At 44.8% G+C, this 15931-nt stretch overlaps 1 protein-coding gene across 3 annotated transcripts in view; it reads right to left on the reverse strand.

Moving 5' to 3' along the window:
• Positions 1-15931, reverse strand: part of OTUD5 (OTU deubiquitinase 5) — a 267799-nt gene that overhangs the window by 16885 nt on the left and 234983 nt on the right. For all 3 annotated transcript variants that reach the window (XM_078664655.1, XM_078664654.1, XM_078664656.1), the window contains exon 7: positions 12693-12900. In XM_078664655.1, the coding sequence (XP_078520781.1) occupies positions 12693-12900 (208 nt within the window). The remainder of the gene's footprint in view (positions 1-12692; positions 12901-15931) is intronic.

The following is a 15931-nucleotide window of genomic DNA, read 5'->3' on the forward strand; positions in this document are numbered from 1 at the left end:
CGGATCTTTGAGGCCCCCAGCCTGACGCCTGGGAAATTAAAAGGTGAATAATCTGCAGCTAGTAGTCTCTATCAGATAGTTTAGGGCTTGGCAAGTTATTTTGAATACCAAGTCAAAATGGCAGTAAACTGAGCACGCAAGCCCTGAGGTGGAAAGCCTGAGACAAGTTTGAAAGGCTTTGTCAGTGGGTGTCACAAGCAGTGCTGCAGGCCCACTACTAGCATTTAATTTACAGGCCCTGGGTATATGGTACACCACATGGCAAGGGACTTGCAAATTAAAATTAAATATGCCAAGCAGGTGACAAACAATCATATCATGTTTCAGGGGACAGTGTACACGCATTTTAGCACCTTTCCTCCTTTGTTTCTTTATAGAATAAAGCATTGCTATATTGTCTTTATGAGGACATGTTGAGGAGTGATTATTGGTAAGAAGGCTTTCAGTGAGACTCTGATTGCTTTGTGTTCCAAGACACTGATGTTAAATCTTTGATCCTGAGGAGACCAATTGAGCAAGCTTCTGTGCCACCAGCCTTTCAGTGACGTCTCAATCTACAGATATTGTGGGGTTATCTTGGCCTGTGTACATGATGATCACCTATTTTTACGTAATTGACTCTGGGGGGAATTTTGAGGCAAATTATATTTTACCTACTCAGCGAGGGAGTAGCGATTAATTTACTTTTGTAAACATGTAGTTTTCGCTGCCAACAGTGAACTAATGCCCTTTATTGTATAATTTACTGTTGGCTTTTTTGTTCATACTGGTAAATGTTCATACATCTTTTATTAAGGTCGCCATCAGTTCAGTATCGGAGCTTATTGTGCATCTTTCAGTTTTTGAAAATCTTGAACTAGGAAAAGATGTTTGTTATTTAATGAAGATCAAAGGAAGATCTTTAGATTTCATTTCAAGACCGGAGACTATCATAAGGCATTACTTCCTTTAATACTACTCCTGCAGCACCTTAAAAAAATAAAAAAAAAATAAAACAAAGCTAGAACTAGAACGATGTAGTCCATAAATATCTCCTACACTGTACATTCCTCCGCTAACTGCTTCTATGTCTTTTGCCCTAAATGTATTGTAATATCATAATTGTAATGGTTTTTTGTAACTGATCAGTACATGTTAGTAACGAATCAATAACTGTAGCTTTGACTGGGTAGATGGAAAAAGGCATCCTCTAGGTCTTTGGAGGGTAAATGATATGAACAGTTGACTCACTGTAGAATATCCAACAAAGCCATTGTTTGTTTCTTGATGTGCCCTCAGATTAGTTCTTGTGGATGAGAACAAGTCTTGAATGGAAGCCCAGATTTCTTTGGGCCTTTGAAACCAGTTCTATAGCCGTCCTTTGCAGTATTTTGGACATTTCTAGCTGTAAGACTTATAGATGTAAATGAAGTTCTTTGTTCGATGGTATTGGCAGCAGTTGTGTCCGAATTTCCACAGTGTGACCATACTTTATTATTTCCAAGCCCTAGCTGTCGGATGTTATTTTTACCCGTGCTTGGAAGCAAGCCCCAACTTTCCCTTCCACTGGCATGGGCTGCATGGTGTTAAGGTTGCCCGATAAGTAGTGTTCTTCGGTACTTGTCTTTATTGGAAAATCCCTTTCCTGTGCTTCCTTCCTCCCGATTGTCTCTTACAATATTGTGAGGTGGATTTATGTTGTGGATAAGTACGAAGTTATACTACTTGGTAGAAATTGCTCTGAGTAGGATGTGTTCATTTGTAGTAAGATAAATCTTGCCTCCTATGCAAGATAGCTAGAGGCCTGGTCATGTCTGCATCAATCTTTATAGCGTGAAGAGTGATCTGCATACTATTTCCATTAAAGAGCACATTTAGGACTCTGGACTGCACCTCAGGTCTGAAGGAAGTGCATTTCAGCCACTCACTTCTTCAAAGTCACTGCTCTGGTTACCATCAGGTGAACACCATCATTTGATGTACCTAGGACTGCATTGATAACAGCGGAAGACACATCTTTCGCTTATTTGATGATGCTTTAACTTGCTTGGGGTATTACTCTGGCAACATTTCCATAAAAGGGGTGAAATCATGCCACAGTTGTCGCTCATGCCTCAACAGTATGGTAGTGGCATTCATTCATGAGGTTGCCAAGATGAGGATTCTCTTGCGTATCGTACTCAAGTTTTTGCCATCGAGGTCTGAGGGAAAAAAGCATGGAGCAAACTGATTGCGGGATCTGCTTTGCTCTGCTGCTGATAGGACAGTGAGTTTTGATTTAGTTTAGTAAAAAGGAAGGTAAAGTGTCTGGTGCACTATACTTTTTCTTGAGACAAGTGCTGCATCTGGCACTGGATTTCTCATACATGTCAAGTTCTCCAACCATGGGAGCCATAGTATGGGGATGATCTTCACTGATCTGCAGGACTGATTCAAATAAAAAAAAAAAAAAAAAAGAAATGAGGTATTCTCCATAGTGGCCATCTGTAGGTTACATTTTGGAGAGGCTCAAACCGACAGTGAAAATGATTGCTGTCGCCAGGTGAGGAGTCAAGGTGAGGGTTCCAGCATAGGATCCTCAATGGAAACAATCTCACTCTTGGTGATCACTGCCCCGAATATTTTACCTTTGGTGACTGGAATCAACATTTGAACTGGAATCTTGTGTCACCTCTGGTTGCAGAGCACAGATTGTTTATGGATGCACAGTCTCAGAGGGTAGTAAAACAGGTAGAGTAGAAAAATGCGACAGTGGGGACCTTTTGGAGTGGGAATTATGCATTGATGGTATCAGTGGCAGTACAATTGGATCAGGTAGTAGCATTCTTAAAATAAATCCTTGATCATTTGTGTCTTATTGAATATAAAAGGGTCAACTGGAGCATTGAAGTAGTGAAGACCATCTTCAGTGGATTTTCTTGTGTATTTTTGCATTGTTGACCCAAAAGAACCAGAAGTCTGAGCCTTCGAAGCAGACTTGGGGCTTTTCAGCAGGGGTCATCTGCAACTCTGCAGGAAATAGGAATTCAGTGGCTCTAACTGGTTTGTCTTTCTTTGACTTGTGTGATAGGAGCAAAGCTTCTAACAGAGGATGTGCCAAGCAATTCTGCATTTAAATTTGCGAGGACACTATTGTTCGGTCTTGGAACCAAATGTCCCACAAAACGGTCTGTGGGTACATGCCACGATTAGTGAACACCCAAAAAAATGTAGTGTGGGGATCTTCATAGGCGTTCTTCCTTGCGCTACATGAAGCACCTAGGCTGAACAAGGATCTGGAGGATTCAACAATGGAAAGAAAATTAGGAAAAAAATATGTAGGGATCAACCTTACAGTCATTCGAAGAAAGGAGTAAAGTCTGTTTACCTTCGCAGCTGCAGGTGTACTAATCCCAAAGAAAGCAGTTGAAAGTTTGTGGAGAAAAAAAACAGCGCTCTGTAATTTTCCTAATTGCCCTGAAGATATGCGGTTGAAAATATGACAGTTTGTGTATCTGAGGAGGCATGGAACTCTAAAGCACGTCCACCCAATTGGTTGGACTTTGGTTCATTAAATGAGGTGTATGGGCTGCCATCTGTGGTCTGTGAATGTTTGTCTGTCTTCTATTTCAGCTGATGTACTGAAATACTTCCAGGTTCCCAGCCTGATGTTGGGCAATAATTCAAGCAACACAAAGCTATGAAAGATCCAATGCTGAAGAATAATAATAGTGTGTGTGTGTGTGTGTGTGTGTGTGTGTGTGTGCGTGTGCGTGTGGGAATAGAGGAATTGGTTCTAAACTTGTTAAAGATATAAGAAAATACGTAAAGCTTCTTTGGACGGGTCTCACAGGAGAGAATTATTTTACTTAATATATGAATAATTAGTAAATGCATTTAAAAATCATTGTGAGTACAGACACTACATCTTGTCAAACATTATGTGCCTGATCCTGGAAAATATATCATTACTAGTAATGAATTAAACTGTTTAGTATGCGATTAGAAAAGAAAACATACTAGCATATGTTCCCACAAGGTAAACTCTGGAAATAAATCATAGTATATTGTTCCAATATTCATTTGCAGCAGCCCCTGAAAGTCTTTAGGTTGTAGTCGAAAGATAAGAATGTCTATTTGTGCCCATGTTTGCAAGAATGTTAATACTGAGGATTGAAAAAATGAAACTATGAAAAAAAGGCACCCGAATCTGAAATCTGCTAACTTTGGCACTGCAGGAAGGTTGCATGTGTCTTAAAATGCTCTAAACACTAGTGACTACCCCTACTAGTATTGCAAGCCCCTTGACATCCATTGAGCGACGATGTTCACCTCTGCATTTATTGATAAAGTAAAGAACATTCTGGATTCCCTCCCAACAAGCACACTATCCTTTCCAACCTTCCTTGAAGAATCAATAGCGACAGCTCAGCTGACCTTCGTTCTATTTCTAAACATAGATGACATCAGGTCTATCCTACTTTCCATAACCACATCGCTGCGGCGGCTATTCCGCAGCAGCGCTAAGGGGGCGGGGGGCCGCGTGGCGGACGCATGCTGGTGACATAACTGCTCCGTCACCAGCCGCGGTTGAGCTATGCTCATGATGGAGCGGTTCCATCATGGCCGCGCCCGCTCAATAGAACGCGTCGCGTGTGCCATGACGGAACCGCTCCGTCATCAGCACAGCGCCACCGCGGCTGATGACGGAGCGGTTCCGTCATCAGCACGGAACCTGATAAAATCTGGCACTCCAATGGTCCTAGCTCCACCTGATGTCCTATTAAAAGCAGGGGATTAAAACAAGTTACTTACCTGTAACTTTGGTTCCCCAGTATTGGTAACTTTCATAGATTCCCATGCTTTTGTATCATTCTCCGTCATCGGAATGGGAGTCTAGGTAACAAAATAACAGCAGTAGGTACAAAAGAGAAAGAAAAAGGCCTAGGCTTCATTCCCTTTTGTAGCATATCCGCCTCTTTTTGTAAAAGAGACCAAACTGAGGCATCAGCCAATCAGACGAGCCTCACCCCATAGAACCCTCCTGAAGGAACCTCAGAGCCTCAGATTTTCGTAGCCGTTGAGTAACAGTCACCATTTCTGCTGAAGGCTGAGCTTTCCTCGGGGAGGTGGGTGGGCGCAGGGAAATCTATGAAAGTTACCAATACTGGGGAACCAAAGTTACAGGTAAGTAACTTGTTTACTTGCCCCAGTATTGGAACTTTCATAGATTCTCATGCTTTTGTATCAGAGTAGCAAGCAGTAAGCAATAAAAAACACATTTTGTGGCATAAATATACATTGCAATAGCAAACAATACGTGAAGATACAAAATGTGTAGGATAAAGTAAGGTGGGATAGGAAGGAAAGCTCACCAAATAGTGGAAGAGGTTCCTCAGGACCGCCTGGCCCACAGCTGTGTCCTCCTGTTGCAAGGATTCTAAGCAGTAATGCTTTGTAAAGGTGTGCACGCTGCTCCAAGTCGCAGCTCTGCAAATGTCTTTGATGTGCACTCCCGCGAAGAGAGCTGTTGAAGAAGCCACTGATCTTGTGGAATGCGCTCTAACTCTGCTGGTCAGTGGCTTACCGGTTGCAGTATGGCAATGTAGAATGGCACTTGTAAACCACCTCACAATACCCTGTTTTGATAGGGGAAGGCCTTTGCAAGGACCACCAAAAGCAATGAACAATTGGGAGGATTTACGGAATCCCTTGGTGCGATCTTAATAGAATTTTAAGCACCGCTGTCCATCCAGAGAATGCAGTGACCGCTCCGCTGGTGTAGTAGGGCGAGGAAAGAAAGCTTTAAGAATAACCGCCTCATTTAAGTGGAAGTCCGAGTGTACCTTGAGTATGAACTTTGGGTTAGTTCTCAAGATTACTGTATTCCTTTTGAATTGCAGAAACGTCTCTTGGATTGTGAGAGCCTGCAGCTCCTCAATGAGTCTTGCTGATGTGAGGGCAAGAAGGAGAGCCAATTTCAATGAAAGAAATTTCATGTTTGAACGATGTATTGGCTCAAACGGGCCCTTCATGAGCTGTGCGAGGACCAAATTCAATTGCCACGTCGGAGGCGGAGGCCTCACCGGGGGAGACACGGAACAATCCTTTGATAAACTGTTAGACTATCCTGGAAGACCAAAGAGAAGGTCCCGACTCAGAACATCTGTACCTAGAAATCGCTGCCAAATGAATTTTTATGGATGAATCGGCCAGGCTCGTCTTAGCCAAGGACAAGAGATAAGGTAGAAATTGATGAGGTTCTGAAGAGAAAGGGTCAACACCCTCTTTACTGCACCAAATGCAAAATCTCTTCCATTTGAGACAGTAAGTCTTGTTTGTGGAAGGGGCTCTAGCCTGGGAGAGAACTTTTTATTTCATTAGAGATGGGAAGATTAATAAATTCTCGCTGCTCAGGAGCCATGCTGTCAGGTGTAATGACTTTGGATCCGGATGCCAAATTTGCCCTTCAGACATTGTGAGAAGGTCTGGAATGGTTCGCAAGGGAAGAGGAGGAGCCAGCGACAACAGATAGAGTTCCGTGAACCAGAACGGTCTCGGCCAAGCAGGGGCTATCAAGATCATCTTGTATGGTTCTATCTTGATCTTCCCGATAAGTCTCGGGATCAGTGGAATGGGGGGGAAAGGCCTAGACAAATGTCCTTGACCAGGCTATCTAAAGTGCATTCCCCAATGATCCTCAGTGGTGAAGCCTGCTTGCATAAGACCGGCATTTCTTGTTCAGTTCCCACTCGTGACTGATCGAGGATAATCTGCTTAGTTTGTCGGCATTCTCGTTTAAAATCCCTGGCAGGTGTTCTGCCTGTAGTGATATCCCGTAAAGGATCGCCCATTCCCAGATTTCTATCGCCCATTCCCAGATTTCTTGAGCTTCCTGAGACAACGGGAGAGACCTGGTTCCCCCTTCTTTGTTTAAGTAATGCATGGCCGTGGTGTTGTCCGTCCGGATGAGAACCTTTGAAACTCTCAGGCGAGGAAGAAAAGCTTGAAGAGCCAGTTTGATTGCTCTGAGCGCCAAGAGATTCATGTGGAGCCGACAGTTGAGGAGACCAATGTCCACTGACCTGCAGGTCCTGCAGTACTGCTCCCCAACCATCCAACGACGCATCCGTCGTCACCACCTGAGGAGACTGATCGCTTACGAAGGATAGACCTTGGGACAAGTTTTCCTGCTTTGTCCACCACAAGGCTGCTTTTTTCATTGCCAAGGGGATGGCTACTCTGTCGTCGAACGACCCGTGAATCGGTTTCCATTGAATGTCCAGTTGCTCCTGAAGAGGACGCATCCTCAATCTGCAGTGTGGAATTAGAGGGCTGCATGAAGACATTACCCCCAGAGAGATTTGTAGTGGTGTACTGAAAGACACCTTCTTTGTAAGTCTTGCGCCAGGGTCTGCAGTTTCTCCTGCCTCTCCAAAGTTGGGAAAGCTTTCTTGAGAATAGAGTCCAAGATGGCTCCCAGGAAGTGTGCTGTCCTGGACGGAACCAGAGATGACTTTTCTTTGTTTAAAGTGAGACCTAAGTTCAGAAACCGGTTTGTACATGCTTCGACCACTTCCCTCGCTGCCTCCCTGGACGGAGCCTTCAGCAAACTATCGTCCAGGTAAGGGAAGACCTGAAAGTGATTCCTCCTTAGAAACGCTGCTACTGGTGCCAGCACCTTTGTGAAGATCCTCGGGGCTCAGCGAAGACCAAAGGGTAAAACCCTGAATTGAAAGTGGCTCGTGGCTACTGTAAATCGTAGAAACCTTCTGTGTGCTGGGTGAATCAGCACATGAAAGTATGCATCTTCGAGATCGAGCGTGGCCATGAAATCCCCTGGATTGATGAGACGTAGAATGTCTTGAGAGATTATCCGGAAAGACAGGGAGATGAGATAGGTGTTGAGCTCCCTGAGATCTAAAATGGGGCGCCATTTTTCTGGCGTCTTCCTTACCAGGAAGAACCTGGAATAGAATCCTTCTCCCCTTTGGGCGGAGAGGACCGGCTCTATAGCACCCTTCAGGAGTATTTGATGAACTTCGAGCCGTAGAAGACACAGATGTATTGATGGAATGGCAGGAAGGGCCTTGGATGGCGGGATTTGCGTGAATTCCAAAGTATCGCCCTTTCGAATGATGTTTAGCACCCATCGGTCTGATGTTATCTTGGACCAATTCTGAAGGTATTGTGACACCCTGCCTCCTACTGATGATCTTGCGTAGGTGGGTACAGTCTGAAGAGCCAGGAGGCAGCTATTGTCTCTTTGACTTATCACGTCCTTGGCGAGCCTACTTCCCTCTGTTATTAGGTCTGGAGAAATTGGAGGACTGGCCTTGCCTTTGCTGATAAGGTTGGCGGTATTGTTGCGAACCTGAGCCATATGATGAATACCTTTGCTGCTGATAAGAGCATCTGTAGGTGGTGCTTTTGCCTCTGGAACCTCTAAAAGGAGCTTTACGGTACTGAAGCGTACCCAAAGACTTCGCAGTCTCAGTATCCTTTTTAATATCTTGGAGTGTCATCGATCAATTTTTCAAATAATGCCTCTCCATCAAAAAGTAGATCCAGGGTCTTATTCTGGATTTCGGGTCTAAACCAAGTCGCCTTAAGCCATCCCTGGCGACGAAGGACTGCAGCCCCAGCCAAAGAACGAAAAGCCGTTGTGGCAATGTCCATGGCACAGTCTATGCCTTCCATTGATGTTGCCTCCCCTTCTTGCAAAACCTTTTTAGCTTCCGTCTTTGACTCTGGAGGAAGTTGATCCAAGTTATGTAATGTTAAAAATAGTCTTGTAGAGCGCTCGGCTACTCTGGCAGAGTGTCCCGGTGCTAAATGGCGAAACATCACACCATAGTTGGCGATCGTATCTGCCCAATATCGCCAAGGGATTTGCTGCCCGCACTAGAAGACTTGCCATCGAAGAGAACCTCTTCCCGGTGTTGTCTAATCTCCTGCCCTCTTTATCTGGAGGAGTTGTCAAAGGAGCTGAGGGGTTACGTGACTTCCATTGTGCCGCTTGGAAAATGACGGAGTCCGGTCTCGGGTGTCCTGTCAAAGACGCCGGACCATCCTCAGGCGCTTTGTATTTTTTGTCGAGGCGCGGTAGTACGGGGACCACCGTCGCTGGATTCTTCATTGCCTTAAGGCCTTCATCCCAAAGATGCTGGACAATAGGGATAGATCTTATTAGGTTCTTTAAAATCATAAGAAACATTCGGTGGCAACCGAAGGCATTGATAGCTTCAATCTGCCAGCCGCCCTCTCCATTAGTTTATGAACCCCCCCCTATATCCGCTGGCGGGGAGTCCACCGGATCCGGAGATGGAGATGCTGGGTCTGGGATGACATTCATCCCATTCTGCACCTTGATCCGTCCGGTCATCAAAATTTTGATCCTCACCCGAGGAATCATCATGGGTGTCCAATGGTATCGAAGGCTCCGGTCTAACCGGTGTCTGTGGCTGAGAGGACACCTGGGCCGGCAATTCGGGAGCAGTCATTGCTGGAGCCTCAGGGACAGGCACGGCGTGCGCAATTGGAACAGTAGCAGGTTGCGAACATCTAGACTTGTAATCCTGCAGCAGATTGTGAAGGTCCTGCAAGAAAGAGGATGGTACAGACACCATGTCTTGTCTCGAGTACTGTTGTGGCGGGGCAGAAAGATGATGATAACCACATTCCTGGCTGTACTCTCCGTCCAAATCAGTTTCTTGGCATTTAACCAGAAGCTGGGATGGACAGTTTGCATAGCCATATGAGTCCTGATCGTCATCCTCTGATTCATCGTCATCCTCCTCCAAAAGTAGAGCTGGAGGTAAGGGGGTAACTCTCCTAGGAGATGTCATGTCCGATGTAATCCTGGTCATAGAAATCGTAATCCTTTTCTCCGACGATGAAATAGTCGACGATCCCATGGACACTGGAGCTGAAAATACTGCAGTCGGCTTCGTCGACGGAATAGGTGTCGTTGAAGAGCCCTCGACACCGTCATCGTCGAACACTTCGTCGCCGAAATCTTCCTCGTCGACGCTATTACTGCCGTCGAGGACTCCCTCCTCATCAACGATCCAGTCGATGTAGATGGTCCCGTGGACGAGTCCGTCGACTGTACCATTTTAAGCTTAGGCTTCAATTCCTTTGTCGACGGAGCCTTCATTGACAACTTCATCGTAGATGACGTGGAACTTCCAGAAGACTGAGAAGAGGGTTTTTTGAAGGCTGGATCAGTCTTCGCACCCGAAGGCGTAGATGGTCCTACCCTCTTTTTCACCATGGTGAGGAGATTCGACTGGACCTTGGCTCTCAGACTCACTGGGGGTCTTTTTTGAGGCCTTATAAGGATGCTCCACAGAAGGAGAAGGGGAACCCCTTCCCCTTTTGACTGACCTTCTAGTTAATGACGCTGATGAAGAGTTCTCACTGTCACTGGAGACTGTCTTTTCTGGCCTTCAACTTCTGGAGTCAAGTAAGAAGTCTACCCTCACGATCTCAGAGGGTCTTGGTTGAAAAGGTGCGGCAGATCTTGCAGTCTGCAGCCTTATGATCAGGATAAAGGCAGTAGATGCAATCTTTATGCTTATCCTCAACAAATGATCTTTTCTTGCCACATGTGGAACATGGCTTGAAAAGGGCCGCCTTCTTTTCCGTATCAGACATCCTGGAAGGGACAGCTAACAATTTTGAAGAGAATACCTGAAGAAAAACTTCTGAAAGAGTAGAGATTGAGCAGAGCTCAAAGGAGACTCCCTAAGCACAACGTGCGGTAGAAAATCTGAGGCTCTGAGGTTCATTCAGGAGGGTTCTATGGGGTGAGGCTCTTCTGATTGGCTGATGCCTAAGTTTGGTCTCTTTTACAAAAAGAGGTGGATATGCTACAAAAGGGAATGAGGCCTAGGCCTTTTTCTTTCTCTTTTGTACCTACTGCTATGTTATTTTGTTACCGAGACTCCCATTCCGACGACAGGGAATGATACAAAAGCATGGGAATCTATGAAAGTTCCAATACTGGGGCAAACTATTTTACTGATTTTAAGGAAGATCCTAAATAGCTGGCTGGTCCTAGCATTGTTCCCCTTGTGTGGAAACGTGCTATACTTAAACCTTTGCTTAAGAAGACACATTTGGTAGTAGAGAATTACAGACCCATCTCTTGCTTCCAAAAGCCAGCAACATTTTACAGAAACACACCAACAAACACGTTTCTAATTTCCTGGAAAATTATTCCACCCTACTTAGACAGGATTCAGGCCAGAAAATAGAACGGAGATTGCAATGTTAGTGGATACTGAAGAGCTTCGGGCCATCTTGGATCAAGGTGGAGCAGCGGCCATGATCATGCTAGACCTCAGTGCTGCTTTCAATACAGTTTCTCACTGTATTCAGGCCAAAGACTGGACAATGCTGGTATTTCAGGTGCTGCCCTTAAATGGCTCAAGGCTTTTTTTAAATGATAGAACCTTGCAGGTTCATGATGCTCCCTGCCTCTCACCCACTTATTCCCCTGAATGTGGAGTTCCACGGGGCTCTTTGTTAAGCCCAACTTTCTTTAATGTCTATGTCCTCCCACTGGCAAGAATAGGATGGGATGGGCCTGTGGATTGGATCTTGTATCATATGCAGATGATACTCAATTGATCAGTGCGCTTACCCACGATTCCCAGCAGGCATCTAGGGACTTAAATATCTGCCTGAAAGAAGCAATAAAATGGATGTCAGACAGCAGCGTCAAACTGAACGGCGAAAGACAGAGGTGCTAGTTGTCCGCAAAGACATGAACTGTTGGAGAGAACTTGTTTGGCCTCAATGCCTTGGGTGAGCCACCAGTAACCTGTACTACAGTAAAAAGCCCTTTTCTGGGCTGGATAACAAGCTTAATATGGAAACCCAAGTCAAAAAACTCCCTGCCACGTGATTCAGACTATTGAGAACACTTAGAAAAGTCATGCAGTGGCTACCACCCTCTACCAAAAGAGTGATTATACAGGGATTAGATCCCGGCTTGACTACGGCAACTCCTTATTCTTTGGAAGTCCTCAATATGTCCTAAAACGCTTACAAATCATTCAAAATGCTGCAGAACATTCACTATACATGCTCCCCAAACATGATTCAGCAGCCCTAGCTTTGGCGGCATTGCATAGTCTCCTAATAGAAAAGAGGATATATTTCAAGGTTTGATGTGTGGCCCAAAGAGCGACACAAAGCAAAGGCCCCCTCCTGATTCAAAGACTACACTGTCCTTAGACGACCAAGCGATCACTACGTTCTGAGAACTCCTTTTTGTTGACCATTTCGAATGTCAAAAAGGCTAGGTGTGGTGGCCGTTCCTTTGACTTTCTGACCGCTAACTTGTGGAATTCCCTCTCAGCCAATCTTTGGCTGGCCCAGTCAGAAATCTTGTAGGAAACTTTTAAAGACCCTCCTATTCTAATTATGGCAGAATTGGCCAACTCCTTGCAGATGTGTCGAAGGGCCTGGAGGCCTCTCGGGTTAGCTGTGCACTATACAAGATAGCTTTAATAGAATAGAATATGAAAGGGGGACAAACAAGACTATTATTGAGTCCACTTTTATAGAATGAAATTGCATTAGTCTCACCCATGCATGATATTTTCCAAAGCAGCTATACATCAGGGGAAGCGTACTACATACAACTGGTCAAATATGAAATGCCATCTTCAAAGCACTTTATCATTTTAGAAGCATTAAACTAATAGTCACAGTGAACTCACCTGGAGCACAGGGGGAAGGTGGTTTTGTAAGTGCTAGGGCAGCCACTGTTCCAGGCGAGGGAGGCTTTAAGGGCAAATCACTGTGAAAATCAGGATGCTCAGGGGAAGCAGCAGAACTTCTCTGTCTTGGGGACCGACTGCTCCACTCCTCCAACCCACTTGAAGCAGCTGCAGTTGCTGAACTGCAGGTTGCGGTGGCCTTTCGTGGCTGCAGAGATAAACAATTAAGCATAAAGTTATTTTGTGAAAACATGAAAATAAATGGCAATCTCCAACATTTACAAGCAAAAGTAATTCTGACAAAAAGTCAAAACTACTACAAGATAATCATGAAGTCACAAAAAGCAAACGAGCTGTCTTATAATCCAATGCAGACCATGGGTCCAAATTGGCCATTCCGAATATTGTCAGAGCAAGCTATGAGAAGAGACAGAGAGACTGATGTTGATATATGTAGTGGATTAAGAGGATTACGAAACGTTGCATTAAAAGAGTACTGAAGGTCAAGACTATATTCCATCAATGCTTCTCAGTATTGGAAAAGCAGTGAATAAGGGAAAGCTGGAAGGATATTTTTTGTTTTTACCTTGCACAGACATATCCAACTGTTGTTGAACAGAGAATACCATGATGGAGAACTGAATTTCGAAGCAACAATGTCTCTGCGCTGATTGTTCAACAGATATGCATGCTTGATTTAGGAAACTAAACCAATATAAAATGTAGATGAAAGGTGGATGTAGCTCCATTTACTGAAACAGGTTTCAATTCCTGCCGGTCCTGCCCTGGACTCTGTCCTAGACTGGATATTAAGTTTGGACTGCTTTGTCTGGAATGCCCCAATAGCGCTTGGATGATTTCACATATTTAAAACAAAAAAAAGCAGTGAGTCACAATTAATTTTGTAGAATGACAGTCAACTTCGCCAAAACTGGATGTCATATAGAGATCACAGCCTTGAAATCCACTGAGCCATCCGGTTTCTAAACATCTTGTGTCTTATTAGCAAGGACTAAAGGATACATACATGTGGTTTGATTTTTCCAAATAAACATTTAGGAGCCTGTCTGGCAGAGAAGATTGTTATGGAAATAATGTAGGAAGTCTCATGTGGTGGTTTGGGTGAAGTCTGAAGACAATGAATAAACTGGGGATTTGTTCTTAACAGCATCTTGTCTCTAAGGAACATGAGGGTGTTGTCCCACACAGAGAAAGCCAGAATCTAACTTTGCAGACAATACAGTAAGTGGGTGGACTGTCTTCTACACAAAACAGTTATGTTTGCTCTATTTAAAGGACCTTTGACATGATGGTATTAGGTCACGTGCTAGCATCTGCCTTATTATTCAAAAATGGCAGTGTATGAACTGTTTCATAATCTGTTTTAAGCACAAGAGTGTGAATATCGGCTTCCTTCTTAAAGTTTGGCAGCACTGGTATGGTCGAATTGTATCAGATTGAGGACCCATCAGACCGTAGTTACTTTTTGCCACTGGTGAAGGTGAAAAGAAATATATAACCTCTGCAGATGCTCTTTCGCCCTCTTGGAGAATTTCTCACTTCCGATTTGCGGTCTTCAGGAAGATGATCCACAAATGGAGTCAGGTCGCCCCACATTTGTCGATCATATCGACCCAGCATGGGAAGGGCATTAGCCGATCTTACCATTAGAGCGGAAATCAAAGAAAAAACGCTTACCAGGGTTATGCAATCGCCTGCCTTCCCTATCAGGTGGCATGGTGATGGGTGCAGAAGTGTTCTTGGATTTTCTCTGTGCTGCCTGAAAGATTACGGAGTCCAGTTTGGGATGACCCACCAAGCAGGCCGCAGCATTCCCTGGAGCCTAGTGTATCTTTTCCAATCTGGATAGCACTGGTGTCACTGTCGCTGATGTCTTCATGTCCTAGAGTCCTTCCTCCCATATATGGCTCACAATAGGGATAGCCCTCACTGATTTTCTAAAAGGCTCTTTAAAATCATATCAAAAACAGTCAGTTTGGGAAGCTAGCATTGGTAGATCAAATCTCTTGGCTGCCCTTTCTAGTAAGTTGTGAAAACCACCAATATCTTATGGTGGCAAGTCAACGGGCACCGGAAAAGGAGAAGAAAGTGTGGGAATGAGGTAGTCATCCCACTCTATGCGGATCTCGGAGTTCTCCCTCTTTCTGGTCATCATCCGTAGTTCCAGGATTTTATTGAGGAGCGGATGGAGGTGATTTCTATAGAGGTTCTGCCTGCAAAGTGATAGAACATGGCTGAGGAACCAATGTATGTTGTTCCGGAGGTGAGGATGTCGGAGGAAATCTTTTCCTATAGTTAGCTAACAAATTGCAGGTCTGTTAGCAACGAGGAAGGCACGCAGACTACCTCTTCCAGATAATCCCGATGATATTCCTGCTGAGGAATACGGTATTGCTATTCTCCATATTCCTCCTCAAAATCATTCTTTTGGCACTTAACATGCAGCTGGGATGGGTTACTTGCGTAGCCAAAGGGACCATCACCTTCTTCAGAATCCTGCTCTTCCAACAGGTGAAAAGGTAAAAGAGCTGTAACCGTGCTGGGCGAGAACTTCAGGTGTAATTTTCTTTTTCTAGTTCTCCTCTGTTTTTCTGGTGTTTTTCCCTCTACTACGGTACTGCGGCAGACGCCATCGTCGGAGAAGCAGATATCGGCAGCGATTTGGAAGCCTAAAGTAGTAGTATAGCGGACAGATGATGTTGCCGTTGGCTTCTTCATAGCCGTAGTCGCCACCCCCAGCATAGTCAAGGGTATCATCACTGACAGTTTACTCGGCCGTGACAAAGTCTTCAACGACAGTCATTGACACTGCCGTTGACACCGGAGCTGTACTCGCTTCTGCTTGGATGTTGAAGACTGGCGAACCTCCGGAATCTTCTACAACAGTGAAGGCTTCTTCGACGGTCCCGTCGGCGATGGAGTTTGCCAATGGCTTTTCTTCAGGAGGCACACAAGAAGGCTTTTTGAAAGAATGCCTTTCCTTGAAGAGTGTATAAGGCGGCGCAGAACTCGCCTCTTGATATTTTGTTCCCCGAAGAATGTCCCTTTCTCCTATTTTCATGTTTGTGGGGAGATTTTGAGGGACGGCGCCCATGAGAGGCCTTTCTAAGGACCTTTTTTGGACGCTCATCCGAAGAATGCTCGTGAGGTGATCTTCCCCTCTTATTGGACATCCTGGACGATGAAGAGGATGCCCCATCACTGTACTCACTCAAAAT

This window comes from Lissotriton helveticus, chromosome 10 (assembly GCF_964261635.1).
Source record: "Lissotriton helveticus chromosome 10, aLisHel1.1, whole genome shotgun sequence".
NCBI lineage: Eukaryota > Metazoa > Chordata > Amphibia > Caudata > Salamandridae > Lissotriton > Lissotriton helveticus.